Genomic DNA, 20,983 nt, shown 5'->3' with positions numbered 1-20,983 from the left:
CTAACAGAACGCACTGAAAATCAGAAAGAACCTGAGAACAACGAGCTGAAAATCAGAAACGAACGGACAAGAACTCACTGTAAATCAGATACCTACTAGAACTAGCATGCACTGAAAACCAGATGCGAACTGACTACATGCACTGAAATCCAGATACGAACCCACAAGCACAGACTGAAGAGCAGTAACGATCTGAAAAGCACGAGGCTGAAAAGCACGAGGCTGAAAAGCGCGAATCGTCTCTCACCAAACTTCTACTAACACGAGATTAGCAGAAGGAGCCCAAAGGGTGGTGCACTGGCTATTGAACTTCCTTTTTCCAGTCCTGTCGTACATGTTGTATGTCAGCGCGTTCTAGCCGATCAGAATTTTCGAAAACATTTGTGCAACCATGTGTATGCAAGACAAGTTTCAGCCAACATCCGTCGGAAGTAAATCCACGGTTTGGTTGTTGGAAATTCTGATCGTCTGTACATGACATTAGTGGTATTTAACCAGTGTAGTGTTGGGCTTGTCAGCAGTAGGAAGATTTGGCTTCTTCATTTGACCTCACATTGGAATAAAATTGAATCTGGGTTATTATCTTGTAGTATGGAGAGAGTTTTTATTGTTGTATCTGGGAAGTTTGTTCTAATTTTCTGTCCCCCAAACTAAAACAGTATTGGATGTAGTTCCTTGAAAGATATAGATTTTGGTTATTTATTTAGTATAAAGTCTTTTTGACAATACCACAAATTATTTATTGACTTTTTGTACTATTTCTTTTTTTCCCCCCAAGGGTATTCATTGCATCTGCCAATCGAAAGTGGGCATAATAGTAGCACTGCGACTGTGTACAGTGACTTTTTTCCTCCTGTATTGCCAAACAAAACCTGCCAGGTATGTTTTTATGCACCATTGAATGATTTTCCCACCTTACAGATTGACAACTATTGTCTTGCAAGCAAAATGCTTTTTTTGGAACAGCACAACTTATGACTATTTAAAAATTAAAGTATATGTAAACCCAATCACTAAAATCTCATATAAGTGTTAACATGTTAATGTAATGTCAAAGTCCACATTTAGCTTAGTTTTTATGAAATCTTCAAATTTTAAAAAGAAAAATAGGCTTGACAATCATAATAACACAAATTAAGAGGTCAAATGTTCACATTAACAATTGTTACATGGAAATGTAGCATAATAAAACTTTGCAGTCAGAGTACAAGTGGAAAAGAGCTGTCATGAAAACATGCTAGGTATATTTATTTTTTGGCTTGCTCTGTAATCAGAGGAGCAATGACTCTTTGCTTTGGTCTGCTCATGGATTCACAGGCTAGATGTTTGATTATTTCCCCTTGCCCCTGTAAGAAGCTTCCAGAGCTTGGGGAGGGAAACTTAAATGACTGGCCTGAATATTTACCCTGGCAAATGGAGGTGTTCCAAGAAGGTGGTCTGGGAGGTGGTAAATAGCTGAAACTTGATGGAGATTGTATTTTTCCCTGTGAGGGATGGATTAGTGAGTATCAGGGGACTGCTTGCCCCTGAGGCCAATCTGGACTGGCTGTTGAGCTTTACTTTCAATGGATTAAGCCTGAGGAGATGTCTAGGAGACTTTAACTTTTCGGCAACGTATCTCATGGTACCCAGCTGTGGGATTTTATCTATCCCACTGCTACTTCATAGTCCTCAGCTGTAAGTCTTTAACCTGAAAGATAGCATTGCCCAATATAGAAAGCAGGGGAAGAGATCAGTTTTTATTTGACCTTCAAATTATTCCAAACTTTCAAGGAATGCCTATTAATTTGGCACAATATCCTCCTTGCCATGAGGAGATTTTTTTTATGGAGTTGGGATTGCAGAGATAGGCCTCCAAGGAAACCCACAAGGGGATCCCTCCTCCAGGAGATTGCTAATGTGCGAGCTGTGTTAGTTGTGCCGCATTGTAATATCATTGCAAAAGCAATCCATCATTAAGTTTAGAACTGTATAAAATAGTTGTAACCACTTGAGGGAAGAAACCCTTTTAAAAAAAATTACAAAATACATTGCTGAAGGGCGTGAAGCTGATATGACAGGATGGGTGCAGGTGAAACCCAAGCATAGTACAAAAACATTGGTAAATGTGTAATTTTTGCTGCTGTGTTGCTACACAGCCAAGAGATATTATGTGTGTCCCAAGTTGTGGGAAGCAAGGTCAAGTGAATACAGAGTTTCTGATATTTAGCCTGATATAATGTATCAAAAGCTGAAGTGAAGTGGACTCTGATGTTCAGAGTGGAGGAGGTCCATGAGAAGGCAAAGGAGAATTGGAGCACATACAGTGTTTCTATAGCTAGAGACATTTAGAGCTTTCGGTTTAGTTTTTTTAATGTAAAGACCGGATAACCAAAACTAATCATTAGGGGCATACAGTAAGGTTAGCAAGGCATATCAACGGGTTTGCTAATATCAGCAAAGCGTTGTCAGCAAAAAAAAAACAAAAACTTTGTGGTGATATCCCACGACCTAAAACCCCATTCAGCTGAGCTAAGGGTTCAGTTGCCTGTCACATACCCCTGGCAAATGCAAACCCTACCAAAGAAAAGCCAGAGTATCTGATGTATGCAGAAAGAGAGCTATTTAACATCCTAATCCAAATAAGAAAGTAGAGGCCAAATCCCCACCATTGGACAAAATGTAGATAATCCCAACTATGAGAATTGAAAGCTTTTTCTGAAATTGAAGGAAAGAAGCATCGTTGGGCAGTTTCTTTGTCTTGGCTATGTGCAAAAGAAGTAAAATCCTACAGACATTGTTGCTTGCCTGTCTCACTGGGATGAAACCTACTTTGTCTTCAAACCTCAGTTTTAATCAATTTAAATCTGCAAGTTTAAAAAAAAAATCCCTGGTGATTCTGCCATGAAGGTCCTTGTTTAGGCACTTCCTTATGTATGGTGTCAACAATGTGTTCTTGCCTCTAAATTGTGCTTCTGCATTGTTACCCTGTCACACAGGCTTCTAACAGTGGCCGTTTCAGTAAACATTACACAGGTATGATCTAAAGTTGTTACCATCAGTAAACCTGCCCTGAAAAAAGCCATACAGCCGACGTTGGGACATGCAAATAGAAAGTGGCTTCAAAGTGGCTGCAAAAGATCAGCATCACTGAGATAAGGCAAAAAAGTAAACAAGTATTTTATGAAGTGGCAGTTGTTTTATACTCATTACTTTAGCAAATAAATAGTTGTTAGTTTAGAGTTTACATATACAGTATCTCACAAAAGTGAGTACACCCCTCACATTTTGTATTAAAAAATTGTATTATATCATTTTATGTGAGAACACTGAAGAAATTACACTGTGCTACAATGTAAAGTAGTGAGTGTACAGCTTGAATAACAGTGTAAATTTGCTGTCCCCGCAAAATAACTCAGACAGCCATTATTGTCTAAATCACTGGCAACAAAAGTGGGTGCAACCCTAAGGGAACTCCATTCTCTTGGGCGTGGAGGTCACCAGAGGTTCACAGGTTGCCACTGGAGTCCTCTTACACTCCTTCATGATGACATCACAAAGCTGGTGGATGTTACAGACCTTGTGCTCCTCCACCTTCCATTTGAGGATGCCCCACAGATGCTCAATAGGGTTTAGGTCTGGAGACATGCTTGGCCAGTCCATCACCTTTACCCTCAGCTTCTTTAGCAAGCCAGTGGTCGTCTTGGAGGTGTGTTTGGGGTAGTTATCATGTTGGAATAGTGCCCTGCAGTCCAGTCCCTGAAGGGAGTGGATTATGCTCTGCTTCAGTATGTCACAGTACATGTTGGCATTCATGGTTTCCTCAATGAACTGTAGCTACCCAGTTCCGGCAGCACTCATGCAGCCCCAGACCATGACACTCCCACCACCATGCTTGACTGTAGGCAAGACACACTTGTCTTTGTACTGCTCACCTGGTTGCTGCCACATATGCTTGACACCATCTGAACCAAATAAGTTTATCTTGGTCTCATCAGACCACAGGACATGGTTCCAGTAATCCATGTCCTTAGTCTGCTTGTCTTCAGCAAACTGTGGGCTTTCTTGTGCATCATCTTTAGAAGAGGCTTCGTTCTGGGATGACAGCCATGCAGACCAATTTAATGCAGTGTGTGGCGTATGGTCTGAGCACTGAAAGGCTTACCCCCACCCCTTCAACCTCTGCAGCAATGCTGGCAGCACTCATACGTCTATTTCCCAAAGACAACCTCTGGATATGACACTGAGCAGGTGCACTCGACTTCTTTGGTGGACCATGGTGAGGCTTGTTATGAGTGGCACTTGTCCTGTTAAACTGCTGTATGGTCTTGGCCACCGTGCTGCAGCTCAGTTTCAGGGTCTTGGCAATCATCTTATAGTCTATGCCATCTTTATGTAGAGTAACACTTATTTTTTTCAGATACTCAGAGAGTTCTTTGCCATGAGGTGCCATGATGAACTTCCAGTGACCAGTATGAGAGAGTGAGAGCGATAATACCAAATTTAACACACCTGCTTACCATTCACACCTGAGACCTTGTAACACTAACGAGTCACATGACACCGGGGATCGAAAATAGCTAATTGGGCCCAATTTGGACATTTTCACTTAGGGGTGTACTCACTTTTGTTGCCAGCGGTTTTGGTCATTAATGGCTGTGTGTTGAGTTATTTTGAGGGAACCGCAAATTTACACTTATACAAGCTGTACTCTCACTACTTTACATTGTAGCAAAGTGTAATTTCTTCCATGTGAAGGGGTGAGGGGTGTACTCACTTGTGTGAGATACTGTACATTAATTACATAACTAAAGTAATAAGTAGGGGAAGGTAATAAGTAGGGGAAGGAAGTGTGCTCTTCTTTATTCTCCTACCTACAATATAGAAATGACAGCTGAAAGCTTCCTGGTGGCTATTTATAAATCTGCACACTGCTTTTTAATATTGTAATAGCGAATTTTAATTAATTCAGCACAGAAAATGTGGTTTGAAGCACTATTGTAGACATGTGTGATAACATATTTGTTTTGTATATTTTAGTTTACTATGAAGTTCCTTGTATATGGCACCTTCAATGGCACGCTGGCAGTGTATTCCCAGGAAGAAAATGCTGGGATGGGCACAGCAAAGTTATGGTTGACGGAAGGAAGTCATACTGATTCCTGGGCTTCAGCAACATTCAAGATTCCTCAGCTCAATGACAGGTTTGTGCAGACACATCATTTTAGCAACAAAACAAGCTGTGAGGCTGCAATAAAAGCTAAGTTCAGCTTTGTTTAACTTTTTTTTTTTTTTTAAATGCTAGCTACCAATTGCAAAAATAAAACCGCTTTCCATTTATTCTACACAAGCCTAAGCCCTTGTACACACGGTCGGAGATTCCGACGGAATGTGTCCGATCGGACCGTTTTGTCGGATATTCCGACTGTGTGTGGTCTACATCGGACTGTTTCCGTCGGAGTATCCAACGGACCAAGTTTTCCAACTTGTTGGTAAAATTTTCTGACAAAATGCTCCGATCGCACATACTCCGATCATGTGTAGAGAATTCCGATCGGACAAAGTGCCATGCATGCTCAGATCAAATTCCTGCATCAAAGCTATTGGCTACTAGCCTGAACATAGTCCTGTCATAACGAAATAACGTCATCACGTCGGATTTTCCGACAACTTCGTCCGACTGTGTGTATACAACAGATTCGGACAAAATCCAACGGATTTGGTTGTCGGAATCTCCGACCGTGTGTACAAGGGCTAACACACTCTCTTCATAGCTGTTTAAAAACACTGCTTGATTACTTCTGCCATACTTCCTGGACAGATTTTAGGTCATAACACATGAAGGAGTTGGCCAGCTGAGGGTAGATGATGCAGGGTGTGTGCTAATGAGATCAGCTGGTCAACTCCTTCCTGTGTCATGACCTAAAGTCTGTACAGGAAGTAAGGCAGAAGTAATTGAGCAGTGTTTTTAAACAGCTATGAATAGAGTGAGGTAAACAAGTGTAGAATAAATGGAAAGCTGTTTTTTATTTCCTAAATAAGTACATTAATGCTATATTGGTACATAGGGGGGCTGGAATTTAGAAAATATAAAAAAAAGGTGAACAAAGATGAACTTAGCCTTTAAACACTTGCCGACCAGCCAACGTCATTATACTGCAGCAGGTTGGCTTGTTCCCACAAATCGCCTTAGCTGTACGTTGGCCCTTTAAACAGCTGCACGGCGGGGGAGCTTATGTGCGTGGCTGGTGGCCGCAATGTCTGCTGGCCACCCGCGATTGCCCCACAGAGAGGCAGAACGAGGATCTGTCAATGTAAACAAACAGATCCCTGTTCTGTCAGGGGAGTAGAGAGGGATCGTTTGTTCCTAGCGATTAGGAACAGCAATCTCCTCCTCCAGGCAGTAGACATCTGCGGTTTGTTTTTTTCCGAATTAAAATTTTCATTATTCAATATTTGGATGTATTCTAATTTACCGAATTTAAACAAATCCATAATAATGAAATTCAAATTCGGACAAAATTTGAATTCAAATCATTTTCGAATACTTTTCGAATTCAAATAGTTTTCAAATTCAAATAGTTTTTCAAGTTCCAAAGAGAATAAAATAGAATAGAAAATAAAGGAATAGAATAGAAAAACACTTTCTATTCTATTCCTTTATTTTCTATTCTATTTTATTCTTTTTGGAACTTGCAAAACTTTTCAAATTCGAAAACTTTTTGAATTCGAAAACTATTCGAAATTGATTTGAAAACGTTTCTAAACAATTAAAAAATGAATAAACGAAATGAATCCCAAAAACAAATTAAACAAATTAAACTAATTTAACTAAACTAATTTATGTAAATAACAAAATGATACAAACTATATTTTTTTCATTCTGCACATGTCTACCAGTCAGTACACTGCCCCTACAGTTTGAAACACCTACAAGGGAACACGGTTTACTCCTTGATCCCTCCTAGTGTTAACCCCTTCCCTGTCAGTGACATTTATACAGTAATCAGTGCATTTTTATAGCACTAATCGCTGTATAAATGTCAATGATCCCAATAAAGTGTCAAAAGTGTCTGATCTGTCTGCCACAATGACAAAGTTCTGCTAAAAATCGCTGATCACCGCCATTGCTAGTAAAAAAATATATATATTTAAATAGCTTAAATCTATTTTCTATTTTGTAGACGATAAAACTTTTGCGCAAACCAATCGATATACACTTATTGAGATTTTTTTTAACCAAAAATATGTAGAAGAATACATATTGGCCTAAACTGATGAATACATTGGGGGGGGGGGTTATATATTTTTTTGTGATATTTATTATAGCAAAAAGTTAAAAAAAAGTTTGTGTTTTTTTCAAAATTGTCAGTCTTTTTTTGTTTATAGCGCAAAAAATGAAAACGCCAGAGGTGATCAAATAATACCAAAAGAAAGCTCTATTTGTGGGAAGAAAAGAATGTCAATTTTATTTGGGTACAGCATCACACGACTGCACAATTGTCAGTTAAAATGACGCAGTGCCATATGGCATAAAATGGCCTGGTCATTAAAGTGTTTGTTAAACCCCCAAAAAATATGATACTGGTCCCTTAAAGCAGATTACACAACACAGCGCTTGTGCTGTGTAATCTGCCCCCCTCTAAACTGTAAAAAAAATAAACTGAACTTGCTGTATGCCCCCTCTAAATAGGCCACCTAAATCCGGCCTGATCACCGTGGTCTGATTGCTTCCCTCCATCATACGTATCTGTCCCCTCTGCTCTCCTCTCTCCCCCCTCACCCCCTCTTTCCTGCCTGTCATCCCCCTCTGTGTCTGTCTCTCACCCAGCCCGACCCCATCCCCCCACTGCTATTATTCTAAAATAAAAACTTTAAATTATCACTGCCAGCCTCTTTATTAGAGGCTGGCATAGCACATGATGTCAGTAGTTTTAAAAAACGAGTGTTATAAATACCATATTATTATTATTATTATTATTATACAGGATCTATATAGTGCCAACAGTTTGCATAGAGCTTTACAATACAGTACACATCAATACAGGAGGGATCAGAGGGCTCTGCTCGTTAGAGCTTCAATCTAGAAGGGAGGGTCAAGTGGAACAAAAGGTAATAACTGTGGGAGGTGAGCTGATGTAGAAAAGGAAAATACAGTTGTTAGGTGTGGGTAGGATAGGCTTCTCTGAAGAGGGGGGTTTTCAGAGATCGTCTAAAAGCAAATAGAGTATGAGATAAGCGGACAGATTGGGGTAAGGCATTCCATAGGATTGGAGAGGCTTCATAAAAGTCCTGGAGGCGAGCATGGGAGGAGGTGACGAGGGAGCTAGAGAGCAGGAGGTCTTGAGAGGAATGAACATAGGGTAGGGACCGATGTGAGTGTGCAATGTACATTTATAGGGACAATTGTAGACACTCACTCAGGTTGAACTGGATGGACTGGTGTCTTTATTCAACCTTACTAACTATGTAACGGGTAGGTTGGTATTTAGAGACTAGGCTAGTGATGTAGCTGGGAGCTAAATTGTGGATGGCTTTGTAAGTAGTTGTTAGTATTTTGAATCTAATTTGTTGGGTGAGCGGAAGCCAGTGGTGGAATTGACAGAGAAAAGTAGCAGACACAGAGCGATTGGTAAGGTGGATGAGTCTGGCAGCAGAATTCATGATGGATTGAAGAGGTGATAGACTATGTAGAGGTAAGTCAATGAGAAGGGAGTTGCAGTAGTCGAGGCGAAAGATGACCAGTGAGTAAATAAAAATCTTTGTTGTGTCATTGGTTAGACAGGAGATGTTGCGGAGGTTGAGGCGGCAGGATTTGTACAGTGATTGGACGTGGTGCTTAAAGTAGACTTCAGATTCCAGGACTACACCTAGAACCTTGGCATGCGGGGATGGGCTTATAGTTGTGCCATCGATTTTGACAGAGAGATCAGAGGAAGGGAAAGGGGCATATGGGGGAGGAAAAATTATACATTCAGTATTTTGAGCTGTCTTCAGGCCAGTCACGTTACTCGTGGCCACTTTACAGCTCCAATACAGGGCTTCTGCTGAGTAGATGAGCGGCCACTCCGATGTCAGCCGGGGACATCATGTTCCCTCCCGCAGAAGGAGGTGATGTGACCGGCCTGAAGACAGCTCAAATTAGGTATTTAGAACACTCGGTTTTTAATACTACTGACACAGTGTGCTATGCCAGCCTCTAATAGAGGGGCTAGCATAGTTTTATATAGGTGGGTAAACAAACAATTTAAGAGGGAACATCTTCCAGTCCTTAAGTGGTTAACTGAGGCTCATATTGTTTACAGGAGAAATGTAAAGTTATGGCCCTTTGCTTACTTTGTTCATCGCTGCTGTTAAAGCATAAAAGCTAGGGAAAGAATAATACTGTCTTTAAATCCTCCAACATGTTCCCAGTGTTGGCCATGGTCTTTCTAAACCAGCATAAACTGATGAACCCTACTCATGAAAACAGGCCACCATTTAAGTCACAAACCCAGTAATGAAATGCTGTACAAGACAAATCACATCCGGGGAGAAAATAATGCAGCATTGTTCATTGCTTGCATACCAGTCTAAGCTCAAAGAAAAAGCACTAATTGATTGTCTATGAGATGGATGTAAAGATCACAAAGCTGACTTCTTCTAAGGTGTCCCACTGCATAGTTTGCTGGAAATTTTCCCTCGGGCCTTACAGACGTTATTAATAATTCTTTGCTATGTCTCCACAGATTCCGCATGCAGTTGGTGGCCACATGGGGCAGAGATTCACTCACGCACATTATTGTTGATAACATCACATTTTCTGCAGACTGTTTTAATTCAGGTAAATCTTGTGGCACTCAGATGTCACAACTGGAGTGCAATAACCATATGGACGATTTGTAGTCCTTGATTGGAATGTGTCATATGAGATTGCTTGGTGAGGTCTGTGTACACAGTAGTGTATTGCTTTCCCTGAGCTTTCTTTAAAAAGTGTAACCTTTAGACAAGTATAAGCTTGTTTGTATGTGTTTTGTGTTGTGCCAGGAAGAATAAAATTGAGTTCTGGAGAACAGGAAGCACCAGTCCAGGGAGACTTGTGGGAAGATGACACTGTCAACCCCCTGTCGGAGCCTATTTACACTGGTTGGTATTAAGGCTTCAAGTAATTTCTTTTCTCACGCTGAATATTCCAATACACATTTGAGGGTGTATACTTAAAGGGGAATACAATTTCACGTATTACTGGTCTCCCTCCTTCTTTTTCATCCAAACAATTGTGATGTGTGCAATTAGAGAGTAATTAGAAAAATGCTGAGACAAATCTGCTTTTAAGACAACAATATGTGAAAGTTACAGTACAGTACTGTAAGACTATTTTATAACTAAATAGATGGCTGAGCCACGAAAACCATTCAGCAAATGCAGAATGGCAATGGAAGTAGAATCCAATGTAGTTTTAACCCAGCTTTTAATCATATTGAGGATGTTTATTGAAGGCTGTATTATTATTATACAGGATTTACTGTATATAGCATCAACAGTTTAAGCAGAACTTTACAATATAAAAAGGGAGGCAAAACAGTTACAATACAATAAAAGAGGATTAAGAGAGCCATGCTCAGAAGAGCTTACAATCTAAAAGGGTGGGGCAGGTGGTACAAAGGGTCGTAACTGTGGGGAATGAGCTGATGGAATTGGTAAAAGATTAGCTGGAGGTGTGATAGGCTTCCCTGAAGAGATGCATTTTCAGGGATTGCCTAAGGCAGCTAGAGTAGGAGATAGCTGGACAGGTTGAGGTAGAGAGTTCCAGAGAATGGCAGAGGCTCTGGAGAAATCCTGGAGACGAGCATGGGAGGAGGAGACAAGGGAGCTTCAGAGTAGGAGGTCTTCAGAGGAGCGGAGAGGATGGTTTGGGGCATATTTGGCGATAAGATTGGTGATGTAGCTCTGGAAAGAGTTGTGAATGGCTTTATATGTTGTGGTTAGTATTTTGAATTTAATTTGCTGTGTAGGGATTGGCAGAGAGGGGTGGCAGACACTGAGAGGTTGGTAAGGTGGGTAAGTCTGGCAGCATCATTCATGATAGACTGAAGAGGGGATAACCAAAAGATCAACAAATTATACGGCAAACTCCAGATGAGGCTTGTAAAAATTATAAAAAAGATAAAAAATTATTGTGACTTGGTCATACAATAGGGCAGTCTTATTTAGTCCACTGAAATAGTGAGTCCATATGGGGAGAAACATAAAACTATGTGGAGAAAGAAAAAAAGCAGCACCATCTAAGTGTAGCAGTAAAACATTTTAATATTGGAAACATCATTAACACTCACAAGAGAGTGATTAAAACCAGCATGTGTGTAATGGGATCATCAGCTCTGTCCCAGGTAGGGTGCTTCCTGTCTCTAGCCAATAGCAAAGCCAGATCCAAGGCAGCCTCTGCAGCTAGAGACATGAAGCACCCTCTCTGAGACAGAGCGGATGATCCCATTACACACATGCTGGTTTTAATCGCTCTCTTGTGAGTGTTACTCTAATGTTTCCGATATTAAAATGTTTTAATGCTACACTTAGATGGAGCTGCTTTTTGTCTTTCTCTACTGAAAAGGGTATAGCCTATGGAGAGGTAGGTCAATGAGCAGGGAGTTGCAATAGTCAAGGCGAGGGATAACAAGGGAGTGAATGAGTAGCTTGGTGGTTTCATTTGTTAAAAAGGGGCATATTTTAGAGATGTTACGAAAGTGAAGTCTACAAACTTTTGACAATGATTGGATTTGGGGCTGAAAGGACAGATCAGAGTCTAGGATTACACTTAGTACCCTGGCATGAGGGGAGGGATTAATGGTTGCATTATTTTTTGATGGAAAAGTCATGGAGGGGGGCACAGGTGGTGGGGAATATTATCATCTCAGTTTTAGAGAGATTTCGTTAAAGGAAGTGGTGTGACATCCATGCTAATATGTCAGTAGTAAGTAAATAATGCGAGAAGAGGTTTATTGACATGGAACGGGAGGTTGGTTTTAGCAGTTAGTAAATCGTTAGAGAGTTTTAGTAAGACAGTTTCTGTGGAGTGCTGCCAGCGAAAGCCAGACTGTAAAGGATCAAGAATGTTATTTTCACTGAGGCAGGAGCTAAGATGGTTGTAGACTAAGCGTTCTAGAAGTTTAGAGGTGAATGGGACCAATGAGATGGGTCTTAAGTTGTTCAGGTTGGTGGGTCCAGTGAGTTGTATCTGACACTTCTAAATCTAAAGACTGGCTGGAGTTATGCCGAAGTAGCATCGCATTAGGGTTGGAAATGGCAAAATTAGGGACTGCAGCAACTATCATGGAAATACAAATTGGTACAGAGGAAAATATCAAAACACAAATGTACGTATAAACTGTCTGTTTGTGGACATACATTTAGAATAGTACATTGTTCTTTTTGAAGGAGTTGATTTTGGTTGCAGGTTTCTTATTATTACTGTTCTTAAAGGCAAATTTAAGAAAAAAAGCCTAAATAAGTATGTAATTATTTGTACAATCAATTCTATGTAATATATTTTGTGTTTGGTCTCCACGTAGAAGAGGAAGAAGACGTTTACTGGTGGTTCTCTACTTGTGGTGCCAAAGGACCTCATGGCCCAACTCAGGCCCAGTGTAACAATGCATACCGCAACACCAACATTTCTGTGACTGTTGGGAAAGATGGCCCACTGAAAGGTGTCCAGATGTGGAGGGTCCCATTTACCAAAGTATACACGTGAGTAAAGATAACACAAATTAAATGAAAATAAAACAGACTTATTCTGAGTATTAAACTGAAAAAGATGCCTTTAGAGCTAAACTCCAGGCAGAAAAAATAGTTTGTTTAAATATATTCCTCAATAGCTACAGAGATCAAAAATCGACTTTGTTTGCATTAAATATTTTTGCAGACCCAGATATTACCATGTATACATGGTAACCAAGTATACAGACCTCTTTTCACATTAATGAGTTTGGATTTTTTAAGGGAAAGTACTGATGGTGTTACAGCCCGTGGTCTTAGAATGGGATAACTAACAAACTCATATAGGTGTAATGGTCAGGTGTCCACAGGCTTTTGTCAAATAGAGTACTTCCCCTAAATATTAATGAAAGAGTTTACATCAGGTGTTGATAAACTGAAATGTATTTCTAAGCAATATATTGTATGATAGCATTAAGTTTTCTGGGTTATTCTGACACCTTTTTAGGGGTAAAATAGCACTATGCAAGTTAAATACAAATAGCCCATTAAAGTGACACTAAGCAATATCCTTATTATCTTAAAACAATTCATAGAAACCCACTAATTAATGGCCCTGTAATCAAATTTTCATGAAATTGTGTCTTACTGTGTTTTTCTGTCTTCTTGTAATGTCCTGCATGAGCTCCCCAACCAACCTTTTTTCTCTTAACTTCTATTTGTTTGGAAAGAGTAGCACACATTAAATGTGGTCACATGCAGTGTCCTATGCATACTGCAAATCCCATAGTCCCAAATCCCTTGTCCATCTTGGGAGCAAGCAAGAGAGGGTGGCTATGCTTCTACATGCAATGGAACCATAAAGAATAAACGTAGTCAAGGAAGGGTCCTTTCACGCAAGCATCATCAGTTCAGTCACATTGCTTGCTTAGAGCAAAACAGATGAATACTGATTTAGGTTACTTCAGTTCACATCAGTTTGAACATACATCTTCAGTTCAGTTTACACTAGTTTGCATTTCAGTTCAGTTTACATTGGTCTACATCCGTTTTTTTGCATCTTTTTTTTTTATAAGTTGCAGAAACCAATAGGTGATAAAACTATATATAAAAAACATTCTTTATAAGTTGCAGAAACCAATAGGTGATAAAACTATATACAAAAAACATTTCATGCCTAAGGGTTGGTACACACCAAATGCAGTCCAGTGCATTTTTATAAAAAATACATGGACAGTGTTTGACATAGATTCCAATGGCCCTAATTCCAGTGCAGTGCAGTCAACAAAAGTAGAATATGTTGCATCTTTTCTGTATGAAACGCTTCTGGAACATGACAAAGCACATTAAAATGCCAAAAACAAAAAAGGAGGGGAAAAATGCACTGGAATTCAATAAAAGGTTTTAAAAATGCACCAGAATGCATAAAAATACATCAAAATTGTGCATGCAGAAACACATCCAGAACACAGATATTGTGGCGTGAACCAGGTATAAAACCAAACATAGATGGAACAGACCTAAACAGATGACACCCGTACACATCTGTTCAGATCTGTCTAAATGGAAAAAGATACAGTCTTGTTTCATTTGAAAAAAACAGACCTGAATGGACATAGATGTAGGCGGATGTAAACGGATGATCATCTGAATCACAGGAATAAATTGTTGTCTGTTTTTCATCAGAAAACAGACAGATGAAAACCGGCTGAGCAGAATGCCAGAGTGAAAGGGCCCTCAACTTTAATGTTTCAGGGTATCAGAAATAGAAAAAATTGTCCCCATATCATTTCAGTGGAAAACTTCTAAAACGAGATCTGATGATGTAATTGAGACAGCAATGACATTATTTTGATGAAGTGCCTCTAGGGAGTCTGTAATGGTCTGTCTTATTGATTAACGTTACATAAGTTGCTCCAGAAGAGGATTACTCTTGTCATCATCTGCCCTGTGTATTTTGCAGATAAATTTATACGTTAATAAAAAGAAGATATTCCACATGGAAAAATTTTCCTATTCCTAATGTATATTCTTTCATTGCAGGATTTCTACTTATGGTGCAGCGGGAGGTAAAGGAGCCAAGAACCATAACAAGCGCTCTCATGGCATCTTTATGTCTGGAGTCTTCCACCTAGAGAAAGATGAGTTGCTCTATATCCTGGTTGGCCAACAAGGAGAAGATGCATGCCCTGGGGTAAATGTTTGATTTATAGTTTAGGAATCAAATTAATTATATATTTCAGTGTACAGTACATCCTCAAAGAAAATGTTAAGTGGTAGGTTCTGTCCACTACAACCAGTCCCACTAATAAAGTTTGGGAAAAATCAATGAAGCTATTATACAAGCAAAAATATGAGAATTCTGGGAAGACCTATACACTCAGTATTGTTACCATGGTTGCACAAAGTAAAATATAAATACATTTGCAATAGTTTGTGTAATAATTATATCATTTTATAAACAAGAATGTATTACACATACTTTTTTGTATATAGGTATGTGAATTATACATTGGAAAAAAAATCATAGCTAATCACTTCATTGACAACTATTGCCTTTCATTTTCTTAGAAAAATAATAAGACCCAAGAAATTTGCATGGGAGAGCTATCAGTCATCGAAGATGAATACAAAGAGAAGAACAGTCTCTCAGATTGGGCAGGTGGAGGAGGAGGTGGAGGTGGAGCTACCTATGTATTTAAGGTTGGCACATTGCTCAGGCTTATACACATAAACTAGACTTTTGATCATTTAACTAGAATACAGACTATTTATTCATATATTTTAGAACATACGTATGTGGCTTTTTACCTTTAATTACAAATCACTAAATTGGTAGGACATAATGGATCTTTTAGCTGGATCAGATTGCTGACCTAGCCAGACTAGGATCTCCTTCAAAACTTTTGCCAAGGGAATTTACTTTGAAATTGGATACAAATTTTCAACTGACTCATCAGATTTAATTCTAAAAAGGCTGTTAAAAGTAAAGTAGGCGCTACTTCTCTATATTAATCCGTACACTATTATATTAATCCGTGACCTCAAAACAAACACTATAAATATAAAAAAAATCTGCAGAAATATGCAATAAGTGGTAAATCAATATCCCATTTGTGAAAAAATAACTATAACCTCAAAAAAAAAATGCAAATGTCATATATCTGCAATAACATGCAATAAATGTGAATCAATATCCCATGGGTGAAAAACATATAATGCAAAAAAATATAAAAAAAAGAAAAACACACTCCCTCTGCACTCCTCTCCAAAACCCACATCCAAATCCTGCTAGCGCCTCAGGGATACCCCCCCATTGTCTCACCCACCCGGTGGGACCCTCATGGATTGGTTTGTGGAGCATTCCCACAGCCGATCTCTCTCCTCCACACTGCGGCCCTCAGCTGATACAGCGGCAGCCGCGGCCAAGTTAGCTCCCGCCCCCAGGGCTATTGCAGTCTCACACAGGCACAACAGCCAACAATCCTGCCTCTCCTGCAGGCATAGCTCAGGCAGTTGTAGCTCTTCTCACACCCACCCTGGCTGCCACAGTGGATGCTGCAGTGCAGCTTCAATGGAGAACTCCACACCCAGACTCATACAGAGGAGCGGATCTCCTCACTAGAAGATGATACTACAGCTAACGCTGCTGTCCTTGCACACCTTTCACACTCTAATAGAGAATTGTGGGACAAATTAGATGATTTAGAAAATCGCTTGCGACAAAATAATTTGCAGATTATTGGCTTTCTAAAATCATTCTCCAACGCACAGCTCACAGACCTCTGTGCCAAAACCATTCCTGAGCAATGTGGCCTCCACACCCCATGTGTCATTGAGCTTGCTCATCGCATAGGCCAACACATAGAACACTGTGCTAAACCTAGACCAGTGATTGTCGGATACCTCAATTACGCTGACAAGAATGCCATTTTACAGAAGTTCCATTGCGAACCCTCTCTATTGAAGGGGCAGACCTGCTACTGTTCGCTGATTACTCAATCGAGGTGATAAAACAGCACAAAGCATTCTCATCAATTTTCTTGACCTCATACAACAATCACGTAAAGTTCACAATGGCCTACCCGGCAGTTCTCCATATCCAATCTCCTACAGGGGACCATCTCACTTTTTCATCTCCAGCCAACGTGGAGCACTATATCAATAATCCTTCAGATATTGATACAGATCACCATAATTCTGCTGACTCTCGCTCAAGCGCCGTTAAAGCCTCTGGAGCCTCATCTAAGAGCCAACTCAGTCCTGAAAGGCCCTATGTACAAGCATAGTCATTTTAATAAACAGGCTAATCGCTCAGAAATTTGCTGAATTGTCCCTGATGCTTTGCGGATTCTAGAGTCCTGTTGGGAGCTGGTAATTTAACCTTCAGCTCCCTTTACACCTCCTAGTCTGTAATGTAAAATTTGACCACTACCTTAGTTGTTGTTAGTTATGCATTGGTTTAATAGCACTTGGTTTATTAGATGCTTTACATGTACCTTATATTTTCAGCCGTTCTCTTGCTCCCTTGTGGGTTTAAACTTCACCCCTGAGAGAGGAACAAGCATTAGGCGGGAGCTCTGTGTGGGTGATGATCCCCATGTGGAAAAAAGTGGAGTCAGTAATGCACACCAGGTGGTTTTTCCATTTGGCTTTGTTATTTTTGATTTATTTTTTCTCTTTGTGTTTGCTTGAGTTGTTTACCTGTTATGCAACTCTACCCTCAGAGGATTTCCAATGTACGTATACCCCTCACTTTGATGGAAGGATGGCTGTCATGAGGTCCTATAACATGTTAACATTTTTTCAATCCCTTATCCCTTTAATCCCTTAGACATGGCTCATCAAAGTGACAGGGATCACCTAAAGATTATATCCTGGAACGTTAAGGGACTTCGTTCCCCCAATAAGCATATGCAAATTCTTAGACATCTCAAGTGTCTCCGGCTGATGTGGTGCTCCTCCAAGATCTATCTGCTGATGATCTACCATGTCTTCATAAATTATGGGTTGGGGATGTCTACAGCTCTCCGGCAGTAGGCCGCAAGGTTGGGGTGACTATCTTGCTACATAAAAATCTGAGACACACAATTCAAGATATCCGAGCTGACGCGACTGGCTGCAAAATGACACTGCATTCATCATTAGCTATCACCAACATTTATGCTCCCAACTCCCCTGATAATCTCTTCTTTCGGGACATGATGTCTTGGATCTTGAACGCTCCTGAGGCTCTCCACCTGGTTGGAGGACACTTTAATTCTGTCATGCGTCCATCAGAGGACCATGATGGTATTCCATCCCAGACATCACAGAATACTGAATCTCTGACTGCAGACCTTTCCCTGTTAGCCCAGGCCATCTCATCAATACATTTTGTAGACTTGTGGCGTAACTCACCGACTGACCATGATTTAACTTTTTTTTCACCCTCCCACAATTCTTTTTTGCAAATAGATTATTTATTTTCTTCCCAAGCTTTACTATCAACGCTCCATGAAGCTGAGATTTGCGATACAGTGATTTCAGATCACAGTCCAATTATTGTACACTTGACCAGTGTCAAAGCATCATCGTCCTCACCCACTTGGCGTTTCCTCTCGTATTTAGTGGAAAATTGCATGTTTTATGGTGCCTGGGTGGATTACGCCTCCACTAACGGAGCACACCTTAGAGGAAAGATTATTTCATATACTGCCCAATTCAAAAGGCACTCCAGAAATATATGCACACTAGTGAAACATTACGATCAGCACATGCAACTTTAACGCATACTCGCACCTTGGATAACATTATAGCCTGGCAGCTCACTAAACTTAACTTTGATCTGTGGGCAGAGCCACAGAAAGCAGATAAGGCATCATACTCTACACTTCGTTTCTTCAGATTCGGTAACAAGGCGGGCAAACATTTAGCCAGACTGTGTACAGGTCCTAAATGGCCTACCTATATTTATGCTCTTAAAGGGGTTGTAAACCCTTGTGTTTTTTCACCTTAATGCATCCTATGCAATAAGGTGTAAAAACTTCTGTCACTGACCGGCCCCCCAGCCCCCTCGTTTTACTCACCTGAGCCCCATAATTCCTTCGTCAGAGAGGCGCTCTTCTCCTTTGCCCATTATCACGGGTCTTGATTGGATAGATTGATAGAAGCCCAGCCATTGGCTTCTGCTGCTGTCAATCAAATCCAATGATGTGGGCGCTGGAGGCGGGACCAAGTCCAGCATTCTGCCTCTATGGACACAAAGGCAGGACTCAGGAGCACACCCGTAAGGTAACCCCTGGCAGAGAGCTTCTCCTAGGGGGTTATACAATGTGGGGAGGAGCTACCAGCGCCACTGGGGGACCCCAGATGTCGAGGATCGGGGCCACTCTGTGCAAAGTGAACTGCACATTAGAGGTAAGTATTTTTTTTTAAAAACAACAAAGTTTTACAATCATTTTAAGAATACTGCTGGCTCCCTCGTTACTTCTGCAGAAATTAGCAAACTGCTTACTGATTATTATACATCCTAAACTCTGAGGATCCGACCGATCAGATACTGGTGGAGAATTTGCTATCCAAGGTGCGCCAGCCCCATCTCACCTCCGTTCACTTAGAGGCCCTTAATGCTCCCATCTCAGTGTAAGACATTCAAAAAACAGTTAAATCCTTAGCCTCATCCAAGGCTCACCCCAAGGCCCTGATGGTTACACTGCCAAATTTTACAAATTGACTAGTGATTTCATTCCCGACACTTTGAAACATGTGTTTACCGCCATATGAAAAGGGGGCTCATACCTCTGCACAGAAACTCCGGCACACATTAAACTAATATCAAAAAAAGGGAAAGACCCATTGCACCCAGGTTCGTACAGGCCAATCTCGTTGATCAACATAGGCGTAAAGATTCTTTCTAAAATAGTTGCCTCACGCCTAGCTATCTTACTCCCTTCCTTGATTCACCCAGCTCAATCAGGCCTTGTTTCAGGGCATTTGGGGACTTTGAACATTCATAAAGATTTGCTAGCGCTAAAATATGCAAAATCACATCCAGATCAAGATACTGCTACCATCTCTCTAGATGCCGAAAAGGCTTTCGATAATATTCGTTTTTCGTGGTTATTTAAAGTAATGACTGCATTCGGTTTTTCGGGTTAGACTATACATTTTTTACACCAAATGTATGCATCTCCAATGGCTCGCCTTGTTACTCTGGATTTTATATCAGACACCATACCTTTGACTAAGGGAACAAGACAGGGCTGTCCCCTCTCCCCCCTGCTCTTTAATATAGCGATTGAACCTCTATCTAGAATCCCTAACTCATCTGCTGGTGTTAGTGGTGTCACTATCGGCGACCAAACTTTCCAATCCTCTTTATTTGCTCTTCTCCTCTGATCTTCTCTCAGATTTTGATACACTATGTGACCTATTTACGGCCTTTCGACCCAGCTCTGGCTTCAAAATTAATTTTGACAAAAGTGAGGTTCTTGCATTAAACCCCCTGGTTATCCACTATATGGCAGTTGTCTTCTCCATTTACTTTATCCACTCATTATATCACATCAAATCATTCCCTGCATCTATTACCTTTTGTACCACCACCCCCTCCTTTTAGAACGTAAGCTCTACGAGCAGGGCCCTCCTGTCCCTTCTGTATTGAACTGCACTGTAATTGTGCTGTCCCCCCTTTACATTGTAAAGCGCTTTGTAAACTGTTGGCGCTATATAAATTATGTATAAATTATTATTAACAATAATAATAACAATACTTGGGCATTCACATCGAGGTCAAGAGCCATCATCCTTATATACTCTCAATTATCCACCTTTGATAACAAAAATTGTAAAGGAGTTGGAAGTTTGGGCAACCCTCCCCCTCTAGCTCTTTGGGAGATGTCACCTCTTTAAAATGGTGTAATTTGCACGATTACTCTATCCAATGCAAACCATCCCTCTTCTACTAAAACACTCACATGTCCAAAAAATACACAAGGCTTTCACTCCATTCTTAAAGCCTTGCCCTTACATCTTCGCTCAAATGTCCTCATCAAGGACTCAGTGGTCGCCTGGAGGGAGGTGCAGAGGTTGCTAGGACTACCCTTAAACATATTCAACCATCTTACCATCAAGGGTAACCCCATGTTCATCCCTTCCACTATCTACACAGCCTTCAACACACATGGCCTCACTACTGTTACTCCCTTATACTGTGGAAAAACCCAGTGAATTTCAAATCCTATCAGGTTCTCTCACAGGAATTCTCTTTGCCACCATTGCATGCAGGGGCATTGCTAGGTGGGAAAAGATTAGGGGCTTCAGCCCAAAG

General features: G+C 40.5%; 1 protein-coding gene and 1 long non-coding RNA gene across 2 annotated transcripts in view; one reads left to right on the top strand and one right to left on the bottom strand.

Moving 5' to 3' along the window:
• LOC143943030 (uncharacterized) overlaps window positions 1-20,983 on the bottom strand; it is a 200,283-nt gene that overhangs the window by 1,952 nt on the left and 177,348 nt on the right. The gene's annotated exons all lie outside the window — the stretch shown is intronic.
• LTK (leukocyte receptor tyrosine kinase) overlaps window positions 1-20,983 on the top strand; it is a 346,777-nt gene that overhangs the window by 215,828 nt on the left and 109,966 nt on the right. Inside the window, exons 8-14 of the mRNA XM_077464517.1 lie at window positions 779-879; window positions 5,020-5,183; window positions 9,708-9,802; window positions 10,006-10,104; window positions 12,528-12,705; window positions 14,716-14,866; window positions 15,244-15,375. Of these exons, the coding sequence (XP_077320643.1) occupies window positions 779-879; window positions 5,020-5,183; window positions 9,708-9,802; window positions 10,006-10,104; window positions 12,528-12,705; window positions 14,716-14,866; window positions 15,244-15,375 (920 nt within the window). The remainder of the gene's footprint in view (window positions 1-778; window positions 880-5,019; window positions 5,184-9,707; window positions 9,803-10,005; window positions 10,105-12,527; window positions 12,706-14,715; window positions 14,867-15,243; window positions 15,376-20,983) is intronic.

Source organism: Lithobates pipiens, unplaced genomic scaffold (genome assembly GCF_037356315.1).
Source record: "Lithobates pipiens isolate NorthernLeopardFrog02 unplaced genomic scaffold, aLitPip1_a1.2 Scaffold_30, whole genome shotgun sequence".
NCBI classification, from domain to species: domain Eukaryota; kingdom Metazoa; phylum Chordata; class Amphibia; order Anura; family Ranidae; genus Lithobates; species Lithobates pipiens.
This window is presented reverse-complemented; position numbering and strand designations above follow the sequence as displayed.